Genomic DNA, 19,355 nt, shown 5'->3' on the forward strand with positions numbered 1-19,355 from the left:
TGTTTCGGGCACAATGACTGGAACGAGATCCCTAGGCGGTCGCATCGCCGCAGACGCGCCTGGAAACACCTGGCGATGAGTGTTGCGGTGACGACGATCGGGCCAAAATGTCCGCCGCCCCGCCGCCGTCGCGCCGGCAAAACCACGTGTCGCAGGCGAAACGCAACACCATGTATGACAGTTGGCTCGTATACCTGTTCAATAGTTAGATAATAAATTTAGTTAGGCAGCGCGCAAGATGGTCCCATAAGAGTTCCCTTCGTATCTTTTCATTTTTTTTGCTTTTAATGCGAAGCTTCCTTTACTTCTTTTGCGATGATATTCAGTTCTTTGAGCTTCGGTTCTTTGTCTTTGTCGAGTTCTTTGTCTCGCGTGTTTGAATACTAGTGCACCGCGAGCAAGAAGATGACACAGAAGAGAACCGAAACACACAAACACGGCGCCGACTTTCAACGTTGTTGGAATCCAGCGACGTGTCTCTGTATTCATGTTCTTTTCCGTGTTCGCTTCTTGCGCCTACACCTATAGTATTCAAGATGACATGCCAACAAGTCCGCATTGTGGCACTACTTGACTCGTGTGTTGGCGCATAGGTGACGCCTCACCGCTTCAGATGCCCCCATCTCTTTCCTTTGACCCCCAGATTTCGAGGAAAGTCCAGCGTTCTGGCGCTCCTATATACATTAGTATACGAGAGTAAAACTGTCGTTCCGCCTCGAGATACGCCGCGCGCTTATATCTCGAAGTACTATAGCTCTACTCAGTAACGCACTAACTTCGTGCCGCTTGTATATATAGAACCCTCTGAGCTTTCGGGCAGCGTCAATATCGCTAATCGAGGAAACTCTCGCCCGGTCTTTCGCGTCGGCGTCTCTCTCGCCGACTGCACTCACGGTGCACGCACGGTCGGCGAGCATAACTCGACTAGGCTTCGCCATTCTCCTTAATCTCGTTACGCTTTCTTGGCCCCGACTGCATGTCCTGCTCCACCCCATATAAAGACATATACTAGCGCGCGAGATCGGGGAGTGATGCGGCCCCAACTCTTTCTCTCTCTCCTTAGCCGAAAACTATCGGCTTATCGCGGATCGCAGACGAGCCTCTTGTAAAAGTCACCCGTCCACGTTGGCCAACCGACGTCGGACGCTTTTCCTTCGATAGGCGCGAGGGGGGAGGGGGGGGGGGCGAACGACTGCTCCATCTCGCAATCAACACCCGCTACTCGTGAGAAGCCTGTGCAGCCCCGTCGGCCACTCGTTCGCCCGTCTCCCGGCGGGTGGAGATCCGAGGGTGGTCTGGCCCTTCGCTTCTCGTGCCTGTCACTACGGGCACACGCGCGTGTATCGCTACAATAACGGCCGTCGTCGGCGACCCGTGCCTGGTTGACGCGTCTACACAGGCGCCTCTGCAGGGGGGCCGCTGTGCTGCCAGCCTTTGAGTGCGCGTGCGTGCGTGCGTGCAGCTAACGTGTGATGAATGTCGTAGTGTCGTTGGTTGTGTCCGCGGCGGTAGATGCGAGGCTGACGTTTACGGCGCTGCGGTTCTCATGCCGCGAAACCCTTCGCTTTCTTCATTCGTCTTTCCGACTTGTCGATTGGTTTGTCCGCGCTTGCGGTGTTCCTTCGTGCACTTGCCGCCATAAACGACGGAACTGCTATGGTGCTTTTAACGATCGCATTAGCCGCCCAGTTTTCCTGGCCATAACGAACGTTTCTGTGCTGTCGTTTTCCCCCTTCGGTCTTTTGACACGGATCGTAAAGGTTCGGGATGACGACCCGGTGTACGGCACATCATTACAAGATTGCTCGGTGTCTTTCCTCCCCGGTTTCGGGGATATGATGGCTGCGGTCATGCTGAAGGTTCAGCTTTCGGCGTTATGGCTCAGCACCCGTATTAGCAAGAGCTCTTTTTCGCTAGAAGCGTTCGTACGAGAAAATTCCAGCCAATCCTGCAAGACGATGGGCCAGTGGCAAGAACACTTACGAATGAAAATGTTTGTGAATTCGGCTCCTGAATCGGTGTAAGAAATACCAGCAGACTCGTGTCTTGATCTAAACACGAGTTTTCTGTCTCGTTTGAATGCCTTCGCAGGATTGAATTGTATGGACATATATCCACGCCTTTCAACTTTGGGAGCAGTTAAGAACTCGAAACTGGGTTTGATCTGTCCGCCCGCTTCGTTATGTCACTGTAGTCACGCCTTCGTCGTCGTACCGTCAACATGCTACCACCTCACCACCTGCCCACCTTGTCGTGATCGGGGATAGCCTGTAATAGACTGCATGTACCAACCTGATTTTGATGCAGCTCTTTGCGCAATGGTTTGATGCATTCCGGCGAAACCCTCGTCATATGATCGGATTAGCGATTGCGTATGCGCAGCGTTGGATCACATTGCAGCGGCTGTAATGGCTTGCACTGCGGCGGGCCATCGTAGCAAGTTCATGCGCCGTGACGAGGTGCAGGCTAGCTGCCATATGCGTTTGAGCGATTGCCAACCTAAATAAACGAAAGTTTCAAATTTATCATATTTCAATGCTTACTAAATAAACATCATTCCGTTGTGGCAAGTCCTTTTATCATTGGTGCTTGCGGCTGACAAAGTACTACTCCGGAACATCGAACGAAAGCGAGGACGCTGTAATCTGCAGCGTTAATTTCGCTATACAGCGAAAACAGGAAAAAAAAGTTTACCATTTTACTCTCTGCCACCACAGGAGATCACACTCAAGCCACAATCAGCAATTGGAAGCTGAACTCGCTCACCGCTCGACTATCGCACAGTCAGCACGCGACAGTTTAGTGCGATGTTAGCAACCTGCGCCATGCAGACTGGGAGCGAGACGGCATCTGCGGATGTTTTTCGGAGGCTACGGCAGGTAATAAGCGCACGCAGCATAGCTGGTTCAGCAACGATTCTCAGCGTTACTCTTGTAAAGCCGATTCTTCCTTGTTTGACGTATAAGATCTAGTTTTGCGAGGAAGGCGCGTAACGACGTAAATGTGTATATTGCTTTATATGTAGTCCTGCCACCATGTAATGCCATTTTCACTTGCTCTTGTTAAGCTGAAACAATGGCCAGAGTAACGTCCAACGGACTTCCGATTCGAAAATGCACCATTAATGATACATGAAAAAATGTGCGAGAACCAAAGAAATCTGCACTTTTGTTCTGTGGATATTCGGACTGTTGTGGGCTAGAATGGACGAGTTTAGTCGACAGCTTTCAGAAACTACGCACGCTGTACGTCAGCGTTGCCTTCTGACGACTTACATAATCTTCTACGCATATCAGACTGCCTTCGGCTTATCTTTGGCATCTTGCGAAGGGCTTTCACCATGTCTGAGAAGGTGCTTCATACGTTCCATATCCTCGCGCCCTTACGTTCGCTCCAGCTTCGATGTTTCAATGCTTCAATGCTCAACGCCTAGCTAAGAGACGCTGAAATGGTCATCAGCTTTGAGAATGCCGCAATTTCACATCTCATGGCACACACTATTACCACAGTAGCACTTTCGGCAGCCGTTACACGGGCGTACCTTTAATATAGTAGAGCTACCTGCATAACTCTGGGTAATGCGAAATCAGGTTTCTCCGTACTAAGGGTTATATTGTGGGGAAGCGAGCATTGGCAACACTTTTTATTGAAGTACGCCCGCGTGCACGTTCTTTTGAAGTGTACAGTACACAAAAAAACGAAGAAAAAAGAAGGAAACGCACAATCCGCGTCAGCATCGAAGTAATAATCATTATCATCATAATTATTTTTTATGTTATATTGCAGGATGGAGGCTCTTCCCCGCGACTTCCAATTTAATTCCCCGTCTTGTGTCGGTTGACTCAAGCCAAACTCCCACTTCTTTCTTTCCCACTTCTCTTAACCATACACCTGCCATTTTCTGCATTATCGCTCAATGCGAGGTATTTAGTTCATTCACAAGTTTTATTGTTGTCCTCCAAGTTGAGCGCACCCCCCCCCCCCCCCCCCTTCAACCCTATCCCTTTGGTTAGTTATGACGTAGAGGTACTGAGTTTATGCCGTTTCTTCCGTCCACTACTAACTGATTTAGCGAAATAGTTCAGATAACTCTAGAAGTGAATATGCTATCAGCAAATAGCCAAAGTGATCTTTAGGATAGCGTAAAGTTTCTCAGCTCTTCCTCGGCGACAAGCCATTGTCTAGTACACTCTAAAAACTAGGAAGGGTATCGCAGGAGTGAAGCGGCCGGTTCACTCTTCAAAGCGTCGTTTTACTCTCGCAAAATGTCGAGGAGAGTGAAATGCATTGTTCACTCTGTCACCAAGGAGAGAGTGAAATGTGCTTTTTACTCTCCTCTTCAGAGAGAGAGAGTAGAACTACTCTTGCGGCAATAGAGAACAAAACGTAGCGTAATCTTCTGCTTCAACTGTAGGTGGCTGGCCCCGAACATGGCAATGTATCATTCATGCACGCTGAGCAAAGAACACATCGTTTTGCTTTTATGATGATGATGCTGTGTGGTGTTTTGTGGCGCAAGGGCGAGGTTTGGCCAAAGAGCGCCATGACAAGTGGTAATGTTAACGATGTATTATGGAAGATGTGACTTGGCTGTAAAGTGGCCTAAAAATAGTCGCTGTAAAGTGCGTAAAATCTACGTGCTATAAAATTATGGCGATGACTAATGACGACTACTATGAACATTAAAATCCATCGTAAAGGAATGATGCATTGTTTAAAATATGCGAGATGTTAAATTGCTTACAGCACTACTGCCTCGCCAGAGCCCTTGAACCACAAGGGCCTAGAGGCATGTGCTATTCAAAATAATTATCGCAGCGGCATCCTCTGAAGAGAGGAAGCGCTACGAACGTGTGGGGCTAATAATATGCAACACAACATCTTTCAAAAACCTAGGACGGCGTTGGTGTCAAAGAGTGGTTCTGGGCCAAGTAACATAACAGGATGAAGGGGGATGTGGTGCCGGTATGCTAAGAGAAAATGTTTTTTTCTTTCGGATTCGGCTTCCCGACACTCCAGCAGGACGTGGAGGACGGTCAGCCTCTCCCCGCATCTACCACAGGTTGGAGGCTCGTTTCCCGTGTGTAAGAAGTTATGTGTGCCAAAAGTGTGTCCTATTCTTAGACGGCAGAATAGGACATTGTGCTTTATTACATGCAGTTGCTTCTAAGAGAACAGGCCGCCGCAGTTCAAAGGAACGCGTAGCGAGCGCTCTACTTGTTCACTCGGATTTGCTCCACCGCGCGCGCGCGCTCAAGATCGCGGAACAACACAGCACCGGAGAAAGGTGATCCGTACAGCGAGCTGCACCGCCGCCGCGAAGGCCAGCCAACGGAGATCGTATGTCAGCCATCTCGCGTCGCTACGAAAACACGACAGTCGTTCGTCATGCCTTGGATATAACAGCAAATCCTCCACGGTAAGTGAATTCTAACTTAGGTGCACATTCTCCGTATATGTCATGCTATCGCCAGGAAGTCGTCGCTGCGCTTAGCCGACGCGATTGACAAAGGACTAGGCATACGCGCTGTGTCTCTCCCTGTCAATCGAAAAAGCCAGTCGTCGCGATAACTGCGTGTGATTTTATCACGTTGCCGTTGTCCGTAAGAGCTTTAAAGATCGCAAACGCTGCCAGAACTATGGTATGTTCAATAAGACGCCAGGCGAGAGGACGCTTAAAATGGTTCGTTCACCATCCCGTGATTCCGAGCCTATGCGGAGCGTGATTAGCGTGCGTTTTGTGTGTTTGAATTTATTCAGTTTAGCAGTCTACTGTGTACGGAACGCTGTTGAACTAAGGAATCGCATAACAGAAGGCGTCATTTTGCTGGCAGCATGCTTTTTTTATAAATAAACCGCGCGCTTGACGGTGTCTCGCGCAGGGGGAATCTGCGACCACTGAAGTTACGTGCAGCACCAGTGCTAGTTAGAAACTTTGCCGCAGGCATTCAGCTGCATGCTGCAAGAGGTCAGTTGGGCGCGTTATCTTGAACTTACTGGAAACGCATGAGGAATCCATGTTTTATGCTGAAAAGAGTATGAACCCCATATAAGCGATCTTGCGCGCGGCAGCTACAAGCGACGCGATGGAGATGGCTGTCGCTTTCGCTCGTCGCCTACAAGTCGTACTCCGTGCGAGCGACGATATTGAGCGACGCCTCCCCGGTGTTGCCGGCATGAGGGCTGCAATGACGCGTGACGCGTGCTTTAGTAATTTACGTTGATGTATTTTACTAAAAAAGTAGCATAAAATATTTCCGGAGGTCTTGCCGTTGGTTCTTATCCTTGCACGTATAAAAATTGAATCATTTGCTCGTTCCGCGCTACAATCGGTAGTATTTGAGCGATGTACATCTAGTTCCGGCTTCGTGCTATTGGCTAGTCGCTCATAGCACTTTCATAGCACTTTCGCTCATAGCGATGATTTCTAGATTTCCAGAACCGAGCCATCTGTTCAAGCGACGGCCCGTTTTGTCGCTCGTCGCCGTCGCGCACTAAATCGCTCTCACAGTGTTTATCCCTAAGACTGAACTGTTTTTGCTCATGTATTGAAATGGTGTGATTATAGGTAGGTCTGGTTTTGTCTCCTGTTGCGGTTTTCGTGCATGGTGCGAAACTGAAAGGATGCTTATGCCTACGAACTCGGTGAATTGTCGAGCAGCTAGTTATGCATCGGCATCGAATATAACGGCTGCTGTGTGGAATTACAATTGCAAGGGCGCTTTGCATACGCTTATTGTTGTGGACATGCCTGTGCATTTGCTAATATGAGTTGGCGTGTCAGGGTTATGTCATATGAATAGCTAAATCAGCCCTCCTTTGGGGGTTACAAGCGTAATGTGTGCATTTTGCTATTGCATGGCAGATCAAAATGTGTTTATCGCTTGAATATTTTTAGTAGAGAAATAAAATATCAAAACAAAATGTTGCTTTAATTCCGTGTTACCAGTCTGTCGTACACAGAACAATAGGTTGGTGTAATAAACCAATAACTGCGGTTTAACTGCAACATTTACATGTCTTCAAGAATCTAAAATGCTAGATTTCAAAGTGCAGCAGTAGTCGGGTCTGTCAAAAATGAACTCCATTGTGCACCTCATACATGAAAATAAGTTCATGTCTTTTAGTAAACTTAGATGCAGGCCGCAGTGAACTTTCTTGTTAGTATTGAAATGTGGGTAAGCTTGCCATAACAAGCCTCGTTGCCCTTTTTTATAGGCACATCCATATATCCATTGAACTGAAGGACAATATTTTCATCCCTACTGAGCATCATGTTTGCAGCTATAATCCTCAAATTATGGCTTCAGCAGTGGCACAACCAGGGATGGTGCGGGGGGCACACTGGGCACGTGCTTAGGATGTGTCACAAATGGTGTTTGCAATACACCAGGCTCATGACAGACCTATGATGTTTGAAAATGACCAATATTCTATTCATTAGCAGGAGTATTCTAACATTCGTGCCGAACGAGGATGAACTGTCCGTTATTTCTTTTTTGTGTAAATCTAAAATTGAAGTTAATTTAGCAGTTGACTGTTGCAGTCATTTGGATGTTTTGCATGCATTTCACTAAAAAGACTAAGAGCTAAGACTTTCTTTTATTGCCATGGCCTTGACTGTCTTGATGTTGTTTTGCGCCATGCCCTTGTGTTGACTTTTGCATATGATATTTTTCAGGCACCCGCTTTATATAACTCAAGAAAGCAGCTGCAAGGACACGAGGATGTGAAAGAGCCAGTGCAGCGCGACTTCACGTAGTGCAGAAGAGCCAATGCCGAAAAATCAAAATACATTGCCATGCAATTTGGACAAGAAACCTAGTATGTGGGTATATTGGGTGTGCCATTTGACCAAATGTAACCAAAATCAAGATACAGTATGTTACACCAAGATGAAAATTCTCACGTGCTCCAGGCAGTCATCTTAACGTGGTATATTTATGTAATGTCTCCGATTGGAAAGTCAAATCAAGTATGTTCTCTGGAGACAAACACATAGCAGCAAGTGTCATCGAAAAGTTAGAAATGTGTTTTAAAAAAGCTGATTAGTTCTGAGAAGTGACTGCTTTTTGTCTTGCCTCTCAACAGATACATCCATGTGATAAAAAAATAGTGGTACAATGAAATTGCATATTTGCTTAGTGACATGATACATACTTGCAATGAGCACGGTGCCTGTGTTTACTATAAAAAGCAACAGCCCATGCTTGGTTAGGTTAGGCCCACTACAACATGCAGGCATGGGTGATTGGCGCTTTTTTTTATTTCTGTGTCGTAAGGTTTATTGACGTGCGTATAAGTGCAATTGCACGCAGTATGGGTAGTACAAAAAAAGGGGGGGGGGGCAGATATATGTAGCTCACTGTACACGACACAGGGCAAAGGAAATCCGTGTTCAGCAACCATGTTAAATGCCATGTACGTAAATGTTACAACGCTACTCATTCGAAGCGCGCACAGGTGCATACTGAAGAAAAGTTTTCCAGGGTACATAATTTAGTGCGTAATTTACACTAATTTTGCTCTAACCACAAGACATAATAATTTGAATATACTGCACGGAAAAACCTAGAGCAAATTGAATTGTGTCAGCTTCGTGTGTATACATATAGTCTTTCCTATGCATTAGGTTTTTTGCGTAATGCATTACCAGTTGACAGCCTATCTTATGTGTACTCTGTTTACATTACAGTTGTTTATTAGTTTACTCATTTGTTTTGCAACTTATGAAATGCCGGTGTATATATATTTTCAACATATGACATAACCCTGTATGTTTTGTAGGGACAACCCAGGACGTGCATTTCTCAGCACCCAGTCAACTGCCAGAAGTGACTCGAACACAGGCCACCAGTAAGTAGACATCAGTTGCAATTTCACATTATGCAGTTGGCTGCTGCCTCGTACTGAGGCTTTTTTTTTAATCAGATGGTGGTGTCGTTCTAATGTACATTTTGACAACAAAGGTGCGATCATGTCTCACAGAGGCATATGTGGTTGCTATTCTCTGCGAGGGACGTGTTCTCGTGTTCGTGAAGCATTTGTGTTTGGCAGTATTGTTGCCCAATGAGTCAGATATAAACACTGTAACTCGCCACTGCTGGGAAGTAGTTGCGAGAAACACAATATATTATGACGCTGTAAAGTTATTTCATTAATTCGAAGGAAAATTTTGCAGCAGGAAAAAGATTGCTCTTCCAGGTAAACATGTCTTTTTCTCACAAGTTATTTAACCGAACCGTGGATGCGTGAAATTCATGACTTATGAATAGATTTTAATTCATCCTTTAGTAATGCTTCTAAAAAAGACTAGAAATAGCATGTGACTACCTCTCCAATCAGCAGATCATACACTTACTGTCATAAGTGGTAGTTCCATGCAGTCTCGCACTCTATATAACCTTTCCTTTCAGCAGCATTGGAACTGGCGGCTGCGTTTTCAGAAGGAGGAGTGCACTTGGCACTGTATATGTATGTGTGAATTCGGTTTTCTTTGTATGTGTCGGCTCACTGACACAAACAGTGTAAAAATCAGTTGTACCATGAGGCTGATGACGCCTTCTGCTGCTAGAAATGCGGCACTTCATATTTTATAGTACTGCATGACATTTAAATCAAAGCTAGCACATAAGATGATCAAGAAAACTAACCGCTGTTATAGCTGTTTTCCTCAAAGAAAGCTTGTCCTTTATGGAATGTGTTAATCTGAGCTCTCCACCAATGTTTCAGTAGTATTATCCCTTAGTGAGTGAGAGATTGGGGGCAATTAATCGTGTTAGTCTTTAAGTGGTGTCCTAATTATGTGTATTTGTTCCAACAAAGTTGTCTAGATTACTTTATTGTGTAGTGTAAAGCTTATGAAACCATCAGCAACTAGTGAGTTGCTAACATGCATATGCATTTGTCACTATACAGGTGGCACTCTGCTGTACCACTGCAGTGCTGCGGAAATTGCCAGCACCAGCGGCTTTGCAACAGCTGTTTCACAGCATGTCGGTATGTGCTAATCTATAGTTTTGTTGGGATGAGTTAGTATTATAGACCACTGCTACTCTGTATTGTGACAGATCCATATGATAAGTGATGTAATGGGCACAGCAAAAACATGTGAATGTTTTACTATGCTACACAAAAAGGCTCTCCTTTTCGTCACTGGAGCAGGGGAGAAGAGCATGCAGGCACTCCTGAATGTACATATATTTCAAAACATGAGAGAGACATATATATATATATATATATATATATATATACACACACACACACACACACACAATAGGCAGGGACATTCCATCTTTCATTTTGAATTGACTTGTACAGCGCAAAAATACAACACAGACCACAGAGAAGCCCGCATGTTAACAGGTATGATACACACAATAATTCAACAGATTTGATACTTCAGGTGTGCTATTTTATGCAAGGGGGAAGGGAAAGGGGATAAAACCAGAAAAAAGAGTGGAGTGGAAAATAAAGGAATCGTGCCAAAAAGCATGAGAAACATTGTGCAGCCAGGATCGCCAGCAGGACATCTAAAAAGCACTGATAAAATTACATACAGGGCAACCTTACGTATTGTTTGTTTCAATCAACTCAGATCACATGCAGCCATTACTGCAATCAAGTTGTTTCCTTATGTCATGAGGGAATGATGCGGGCACAAAAAACTGTTTAGAGCTGAAGGATTATGTTCCATGCTTGCCTCATTACCTGCTTTTTATCATATTATTATCAGCTGCTTATATTAGGGACAAAAAGTAAGAGTACGAGCTTTTTCCTAATTCGCCATTCCACACAGCATGCCTTTGTGACTATATGTACATGCAGATGATCCATAGATGAAAAATATTCAGTACAGTAGAATCTCATTACAAGATACACTTGGTTGTAAGAGACATCTGAAAATGGTTTGGTTGGTTTGCCACATTAACAACACTGTACACAAGAGTCACCTTTGTTACTAACGACTTTTTAAGTATTCACTACTTCGAAGGGACACAACCCAGACACATTCACTTCATGCACCTTGTGTGCTCCGAAGGGTGTAAAGATCACGCAATCCTCACACAGGTCAAGTGCGCATGTCTCTTTAGCATGAACTAGAAAAGGAGGGCAACGAGGACAGTGCAGGGCAGAAAGTGTCGACAGTTGAAGCTGACGAGCGTCTAAGAGCACCTCAAAGGCACTGCGAGCAACAAGGCTTGCAAAGTGAAGTGTTTAACTTCCAGAAGTTAGGGAGGAAGCTAACACAATCTACAGTCACTAAAAAGCTGTGAATGTCTTCTTTAAAGGGCCCCTAAACCACCGAGGTTGAAATTTAGTTGCGGTGTTGCAGTTGTACATGTTAAGGCAACGAACACGTAGCCACGAGAATTTTTCAAAACGGTCCAGTAATTGTGGAGCTACGTGTTTGATTATCTAAAAGTAGTCCCCGCTCATTTTACTCTTTCATCTGGTACACGCCATCTGGACAGTATCGTCTTTTCCTCGCCTAGTACACCTCCAAATGTTACGGGACAGGCCATCACCAACGAGCTCTGTTGCTGCCGCGCAGGCCCGTCATCCGGCGAGGGGTGGCGCTAATGACCTTGCCAATACAATGGAACTGTATGGTGACTCTAGTTAAACAGCCTCATAGGGAGACCCTTCTGTTGGCGTTTCTGTTCTTTGCCCCCATTGGCTGCCCACAATGGCATCGCGAGCAACGCGACGAGGAAGAAGGAGTGTGTATTTGCTTGCAGGCCTTGCCGGCAGTCGCACACTTTCGTTCGACCAATCGGAAACTGGTGACATCATCAGAGACAGCCTGGTGATGTCAGGACAAACTGCGGGGTGCAGGATAGGTCCAGAGAGGCGCAGGGGGTCGTTTTCGTCATATTGTGGTGCTCCCACAGTGCTACGCACTGTGGCGTTTGGCGTCGTCAATTGTGACGGCATTCTGATTTTGATGCGCATGTTTACTTGAAATGTTCAAAAAATGTCAAGAAGTGGTTTAGGGGCCCTTTAAGCCACCCTGAGCAATTATTTCGTCAGATATATCTAAACATACTTTAGTGATGATGCATAATAAGGTGATCTAGTCTGGCTCCTCAGTGTTTTAAAATTTTTGGTTTCGAGAGACATGTTTCCCGTGCCTCTTGAGTATCTCTTCTAATGAGGCTTAACTGTAATGTACGCACACAATTGTGTAACTCCTCCTGCAAGTATTATTCCTTAAGCCTGGTCACTGATGTGCAAAGCTTGTGGTTAAGTTTTGATGTCCGTACTTTTTAGAGCTATGTTTATTAATTCAGGCTGTTCTTATTGGTTCTTCAATGCAGGAGACAATGCCTACGAAATTATTGGCCCTGATGACGAGAGCCCTCAAGGGGCAAACGACATCTCTGTTGCAGAAGTGAGCCCGATACCACCTGAAGTTACCATGACAGGTGGCACGGCAGCAATAGATACAGAGACGGCCATGTCTACTGCAGCTGCAACAGTGTACGAGGCAAGCAGCAGTGTGTCAGCGTCAGCAGCAGTGTCAGAAGGAACCGCACCAGGCCTAGTAGAGCAACATGTGTGCTATCACTGTGACTTTTTTTGTAGTGCATACAACTCATTTGCTCAACATACAAAAGCTTTTCACCACGACTGTGAGCCAGTGTTCTTGTGCAGCAAGTGCAAGACTAAGTTAGGTGTTATAACACAGTACAAGCATCACTTTAAAATATGCAAACATATTACAGTTGTTGCCTCCCCAGCCAGCCCACATAGCGACAACAACGTGGAACACATGGTGGGACACACCTCTTCCCCATTAGAAGATAGTAAAGACTGTCAGTGTTGTTGCTAGATTAACTGGTCTTTGTAGGCAACCAGAAGGACAACACAGGTGTCATAAGATTGTTGTTTATGTTGTTGTTGAAGAGGTAAAAAAGAAGTTTGATGAAGCTGAAGTGCCAACTGATATTGAGCAAATCAAAAACAACCACCTGAGAAAGCAACACTATCGAAATTTGGGTACCTATGTGCCGCCAACTCTGGTAAAGATGGCATAGGACAGAAGTGTAATGAAAATCACACAGACACTGCTGTTCCAGCACTGGTCACAGTGAGCACTGACTTGTAGGGCAAGAGAGTCAACTGAAACGAACATTATGGCATAGTGTCATGCTCCCATGTGACCACTTTCCATGTTATTTGTTATTTTGCATGATACAGCTCAACCTCCAGAAACGAGACTGCAACTTGTCTGTAAAAAGCTTTCACAAAAAATTATTCACGACACTATTAACACAGCAGTATCTTCTTTTTTTGTGGGTTCGAGGTTCCCGGGTGTCCATTAATGCAAAAATTGCGGAAAAAAAGAACACGTGTCGTACTTACACCTTTTTAACAAGTACGAGGGGGACAGAACTTTTCTATTCATGCATCTTCATCATACTGTCAAGTTTTTAAATGCCTTTTATAATTATTATTACCAGTTATATCTGAGTGCATTGTATGCATTTAGCAGGTGTAAAATCAGGTCAGTTGGATCAGATGCCTTATCTGCAAGAGAGCCCTACATTCAAAAAATTTGAATTAAAATAGGTACGTTACAAATGCAGTCTTTCAGCACTTTATTGCTAGTTGTTTTAAGCATTGCTCAATACTTTTGTGGATGGCAGTTTCAACCGGCACAGCACTGCGCTTTGTCACGGTCACGTGTCTTCAAAGCGGTGTTTACCATTTGTGTTGATCTGTTTGTGTATTCATAGAGCAAGTTTTTAACTTATTTTTTCCGCATTCTTGTGCTTGCACTAAGCTTGTATAAGACAGTTACAAAATGGGCGTCACTATAACGAACTTTTCTGTTGAGCTTACACTTGCAAATAATAGTGTTCAGATGGCCGCACTTCCATGTAGGTGCACCGATAGCTTTGGGTATGTTCTCATGTTTGTATAAATCTTATATAAGCTAGTTACAAATTGTATGTCGCTAAGCATTGTGATATTCTTTAAAGAACTGCTTGGTTGGTTGTACACTTGTGAATTAGTATTGAGGCAGTGGTATTTCCATGTAGGCGCACTGCTAGCTTTCTGTGCGCTCACGTGTTTGTATTAGGCTTTTACAAGGGAGTTACAGCATGTACGTCACTAAGCGCTGTGATATTTTTAAAGAACTGCTTTGTTGGTTTTACACCTGTGAGTAATAGTACTCGGGTGGCACTAGTCATGTGTAGGTACACAGGGACCATTTGTATACAGTATGCTCATGTAAAGCAGTTACAAAGTGTATGTCACTAATCACTGTGATATTTGTTGAAGAATTGCTGTGATGGTTTTACACATGTGAATAATAGTGGTCAGGACACAGTACTTGCGATGTATAGTTGAATTTATACAGTGCCAAGACATGGGCTGTATAGGTACCAAAAGAAATGTATGTCATTATATTGTTGTGATTATTACTGTTTGGATTTTATTAAACTCTGATAACATTTTTTCTTGTATCTATTGAGGTATGGCAATTTGTCATGCAACCAAACTGAGGACCTGAACTTGTGCATACAAATAAACAGCTAATTTAAGAGTATACTGCTCAAATTCTGCGAAACCAGTTTAACAAATCTTGTACTACAATGCTGGAAAAATGACAGAGCTGACAGGGATGTACAGAAAGTGTTCTGCACTGGCTGAAGGACTGCCCCACACTGGAGTTGGTAATGTTGCGTTTATTGGAGTAGAACAGTAAGTGCACTTCTATTAAAAATGGGACAGTAAATGCAGAAACATAAGGCAGACGAGCAGATGTGGCACATTTTTTTCAGGGCCCTCCATGCCTACTACTGCATTTCTAGTCTTTCTGTGCTCTTCGTATAAGCCCCTGTTCAGTCAAGGTTTTTACTCCATGACAGTTGTTCTACTGGGTTCGTAGCAATATTTAAGAAAAAAATGCAATGGTTTTCAAGAACTTTCGAGGCCCCGACACAGTAACTTCAAGGACCTCGTGCGATTTTTTTAGTAGTTTGGACAGGCAATAACCTGTTCAACAACATCGTTAACTTTAATGCAAACAAAAGAAAACAAAACAAACCGCATTTCACTGATTTCAAACATTTGAAAAACTGCTAATTTGCATTTCACACTAAACGCACACAAGGAAGCATTTCAAAAAAGCGCTCAAAGTTTTTCTGCAATAGCACAATTAACTACTTGGACCTGCAACATTTGCAGTTTTTGAATACTGTCTGGTTTGACAGTGTATGTGATGTCATCTGTTGCCTCAGCTTTTCACCACCAAATAAGCAAGTCGTTTGTAATTTCCTTTTATTGTGTCTGTAGCTCTCGATTTACTCATCACTGCTTTTCTTTGCCTCAACTGTTGAGCTTCCTGCTTCTGCTCCTCCAAGTACATTTGTCGCCGGTTCCGTGTGCCTAAAACTGGTATCTGCAGCTCCTTTGTAATTTCAACTTTAAGGATGTCGCTTTCTTTCTATTACCTCCACAGACAATTCTCTGTGACATGCGAAGAGTGTCACAGAAGGGAAAAAAAAACGCTTGGCAATGTCTGCTAAGTCTAGCCAAGTGTACAAATTTAAGGACTTTCCAGTACTTCTAAAAATTCCAGGGTTTTCAATGCCTTGAAAATGGCATTTTAGAAATAAAGGGTTTTCAAGGATCGCTACAAACCCTGGATTCTAGCACCTAAATAATTTTACAAGCTTATTTTGGCGCGGAGTTTGGAAATTCATGCTTTTTAGCTAACGCTGCACTATCTCTGTACATTGAAGCCACGAGAGCGCAACCATTTTGGAGTAAAGCAAAATACTAAAAGCTTTTAATACCACTCTTTTTCTATGGAGCTTCGTATTGCCTAGTTAAGTTTACGAATGTGCCTGGTTTTGGTGGGCGTTTCTTCGACATTTTCTGTGAGAAGTAGATGACTAACGCCCATATTCAGCAATGTATCTTAATACAAAGCTCATGCTTGACTTTGTATAAACGACGCCTGGTGCGCACGTCCCCTAGACGCTCACTGCCTTTCTTTTGGTGCGTTCACGGCTTGGGTCATTTAGATCAAGTCAAGCATGGGCTTCAAGCTATGATGCATTTCTGAATATGAGGGTAAGCGTGCGCAATTCCGGGCAACGCATTGTGCCATTGACACTGAGAGGAAACGGGAAAACAAAGTTAACACCCTATGCTCCTAAACTTTTGCCTACCTGTGGTGTGCGTGTATCGTGCAAGAAGGAACAGCGCAAACACCAGGACGAAAAAAAGCATCAACCACACCAGTGCTTCTTGGTGTGGTCCATGTTTTTGTGTCGTCCTTGCGTTGTGCTGTTTCTTCTAAAATGCTCAACCAACTAGCCGACAAGTCCATCCTGTGGATATATATTGAACACACGTATGAATGTAGATGGTCTTCGAAGCTTTTAGAACGAGCACTGCCACAGGATACGAGCAGTGCACGCGTAACAAGTGGACACATTAGTCATTTAAACATGCGTGCCAATGCATGTGACGCGGCTATCGGCATAAGCAGTCTCCAAATGCTGGAATGCATGCTCTTCAAAACGCTAACGATCCGCTGCTAATGCAGGACAACAGCGGACTGAACCGAACTCTAAACTAATGCACTTGAAAAGAACGCCTACACGGCAGCGTGAGGCACGTCGAAATGCTTGGTACTGGCGTCGCAGTTAACCACATACGAATGGAACTGGCGGAAAAAATAAACAGACATGCTCACCAGTATACGCGCGACTTAAATTCACATACGTGGATGGTTGGCACGATACTTTGTATCCGCGTATTTTCGGAGAACATATAATGCATGGACTGGAAAAGCACTCGATCGTGAGCTGAACGGCACATTTATTATTTTCCTGGGGTGACGACAAGCCGTGAATAGTTCTCACGTCGTCGTCTACGTTGTATTCCTTCGTTAGTCGTAGCAAGGAATGGAAATGATGCAAACGCAAACGTATTCCAGTACACAACAGCACAGCACACTGCAGAGAAACTCCACCCACCGCAGCAGATTCCTCAAATACATTTGTTATATATATAACCTCTAAAACAACACGACTGAGCGTGGTGGCTTTGTGGTGTAATGGTTAGGATGTGTGCTTTGAATTGTATAGATGCGAGTGTACGCGGGTTCGAATCCACGTGATGTATAGAGCAATGTGGTTCTCCATAACTATGTGATTCCCTCGACTATCGTGTTCTAATTAGATTAATTGTCTCCTGATTGTGAAATGTGCGAAGATAATTGCGGATTAAATGCTAATTAGCTTTTTTTTCTCCGCAGTGGCGTTCGCGACGCATACGCATAGGCCGGTTCCGAGCAGTCACGCCTCATGGTAGGCAGGCAGCAAATAGCCAGGAAAAATGACTTTAAAATCCTGCATAACTTTGCTCACGCCTATTCTGTAGGCCGCTTGGAATTGGGCTACTGACTCTGAGGAGCCGCCTAGGCAACGGTATATCAGCGACCCTAATTTGATCTGATTTCCTGCCTGCATGCGTGGCCAGGACTTCGCTAAGAGGGTATTGGGAAGAGTACTAGCACTCTGTTTGGGGGAGTAGAAGTACTCGGTCTGGTGGAGTGCCATTACCCCTGCGGTGAGAGTATTAGCACTCTGCGGAAGAGTACTAGCACTCCCTGTGGGAAGAGTATTATCACTCTGCGGAAGAGTACTAGCAATCCCTGGCGGTGGAGTAACAAAACTCTGTCAACAGGAGTTGACCTACTCTCTCTCAAAGAGGGTCCATCTACTCTCGAAAAGAGAGTGAAATATGGGACAAGCCGCTACTCCCTCAAAGAGAGTGCCCGGCACTCCCTTTGTTTTTAGAGTGTAGCTGAGAAAACCGCAACTGAAGAAGTTTCTCGGCGACAGAGGGTTGACCTGGGAATGCCAACGTAGATACCTCATTCACTGGTCGAAGCTGCACAAGAATTCCGCGCGGCGCTAGCGATTTCTGGTATCGTGCCAAACCTCCATGTTCTGCCAATTGCTACGGCCTCCGTGACTTACACAATCGAAAAACATGCAAGACATTGCACAGCGAATATTTCGCGTCACCGAGTGCTTTTGCGCAGAAAATAAAATAGGCGCCTGAATCTTTGTTCTGTTCGAATGCAGTATGATTAGTTAAGTTTATTTATTTCCCCCATACAAGGAAAAAAGAACCAAGTGAAAGACCGCACAGGGCGGCTTGTGGAATCACTGGCTCCATGCACCAGCAGGGACAACATTAGGTGATACAGATTACGTAGCGCCACGTGAAGCAGTGCTAGATGGCAAACCTACAGAATAAGCAGACGCTTCCCTAAATGCACAAGGTGTGTTTTTTCGAAAGTATGTAAGACCCACACATAGTCGATGGAAAAGAAAAAGTTGCCTTACACACACAAAGATGAACAAAACAGATGCTAAACTAAATCTTAAACATTCGAATCGTTATCATTTTATTACCATTTGTTCATTACTATGTGCTCATTGTAAACGAGGTAGATAAGTCGCCATCAAGAGCTGGCTCTGTAACCTCTCTGTCGTGAAGCCAATCCTGCCGCTCAATTTTCTTGATTTTTTTTTCCTTCCCGTTGCATGCGAACGTCCTGTTCTCGAGAAAAGTGATGCTTAGAAAATTTCGGAAACCCAAGGTATCACTATAGCTTGACCTAATGCTTGTCTTTGGAGTGCAATGTAAAAAGATAAATGAAGCGGCTTTTGGCATAGGAAGTGGATGGCGGACAGTGAAGCGTGCACTAACAGGGTGGCAAAGCCAAAAGGACGGGCACCTTTCAATCACAGTTGATTCGACATTCGAAACAATTGTAAGACAAGTATATCAGTCGCGGAGATCTTGCAGTGATTAATTAGTAGTGATCTCACGGAAAATATTGCAATATGGCTGCTTATAGTGTGGTAGAGGATGGCAAGTCGTAATATAAGCAGCATGCGGCTCCTAAAACATTGGCGTAAAAGTTCGTCGGCTTTACTGATTACCGCTTGCATAAAACATTAAGTCTGTAAGTGTGCCTGTCTACCGCAAAGAACAAAAAAAAACTGCACAATGAAGAAAAAAATAATAAAACGTGTCCGCGCGCCCTGTATAATGTAAACGGAGGCGGCAGTAGCTTGAAGCCATTGGCGTCAGTTATTTGCGTAGTCGATCAAAGACATGTGCGTTGACCGCATCGCCGGTTCGCTCTCAACAGTTTCGACCGTGTATTCGCAAAGTTATTGCTTCAACAGTACTGTACGGAGATTCTTCATCGAACTTCGCTAAACTGCTCAAGCAATGGTGCATTTTTGTTTGATTCTTTTTTTTTTCTTGTGCAAAACGGTAGCCGAGTTCCCATCGTGACAGGCACC

At 44.6% G+C, this 19,355-nt stretch overlaps 2 protein-coding genes across 2 annotated transcripts in view; one reads left to right on the forward strand and one right to left on the reverse strand.

Moving 5' to 3' along the window:
- LOC142576462 (uncharacterized) overlaps window positions 1-19,355 on the reverse strand; it is a 115,289-nt gene that overhangs the window by 39,359 nt on the left and 56,575 nt on the right. The gene's annotated exons all lie outside the window — the stretch shown is intronic.
- LOC142576455 (uncharacterized) lies at window positions 7,792-13,543 on the forward strand. Its single transcript, XM_075686596.1, has 4 exons — window positions 7,792-7,824; window positions 8,788-8,856; window positions 9,919-9,999; window positions 12,321-13,543. Exon 4 carries the CDS (start codon window positions 12,422-12,424, stop codon window positions 12,833-12,835), a length of 414 nt encoding a protein of 137 aa, XP_075542711.1. The 5' UTR covers window positions 7,792-7,824; window positions 8,788-8,856; window positions 9,919-9,999; window positions 12,321-12,421; the 3' UTR covers window positions 12,836-13,543.

The sequence above is a fragment of the Dermacentor variabilis genome, chromosome 1 (assembly GCF_050947875.1).
Source record: "Dermacentor variabilis isolate Ectoservices chromosome 1, ASM5094787v1, whole genome shotgun sequence".
Lineage (NCBI taxonomy): Eukaryota > Metazoa > Arthropoda > Arachnida > Ixodida > Ixodidae > Dermacentor > Dermacentor variabilis.

Excerpts from the sequence above, each read along its gene's own strand:
- LOC142576455 (XM_075686596.1), top strand. The coding sequence starts at position 12,422 with ATGACAGGTGGCACGGCAGCAATAGATACAGAGACGGCCATGTCTACT.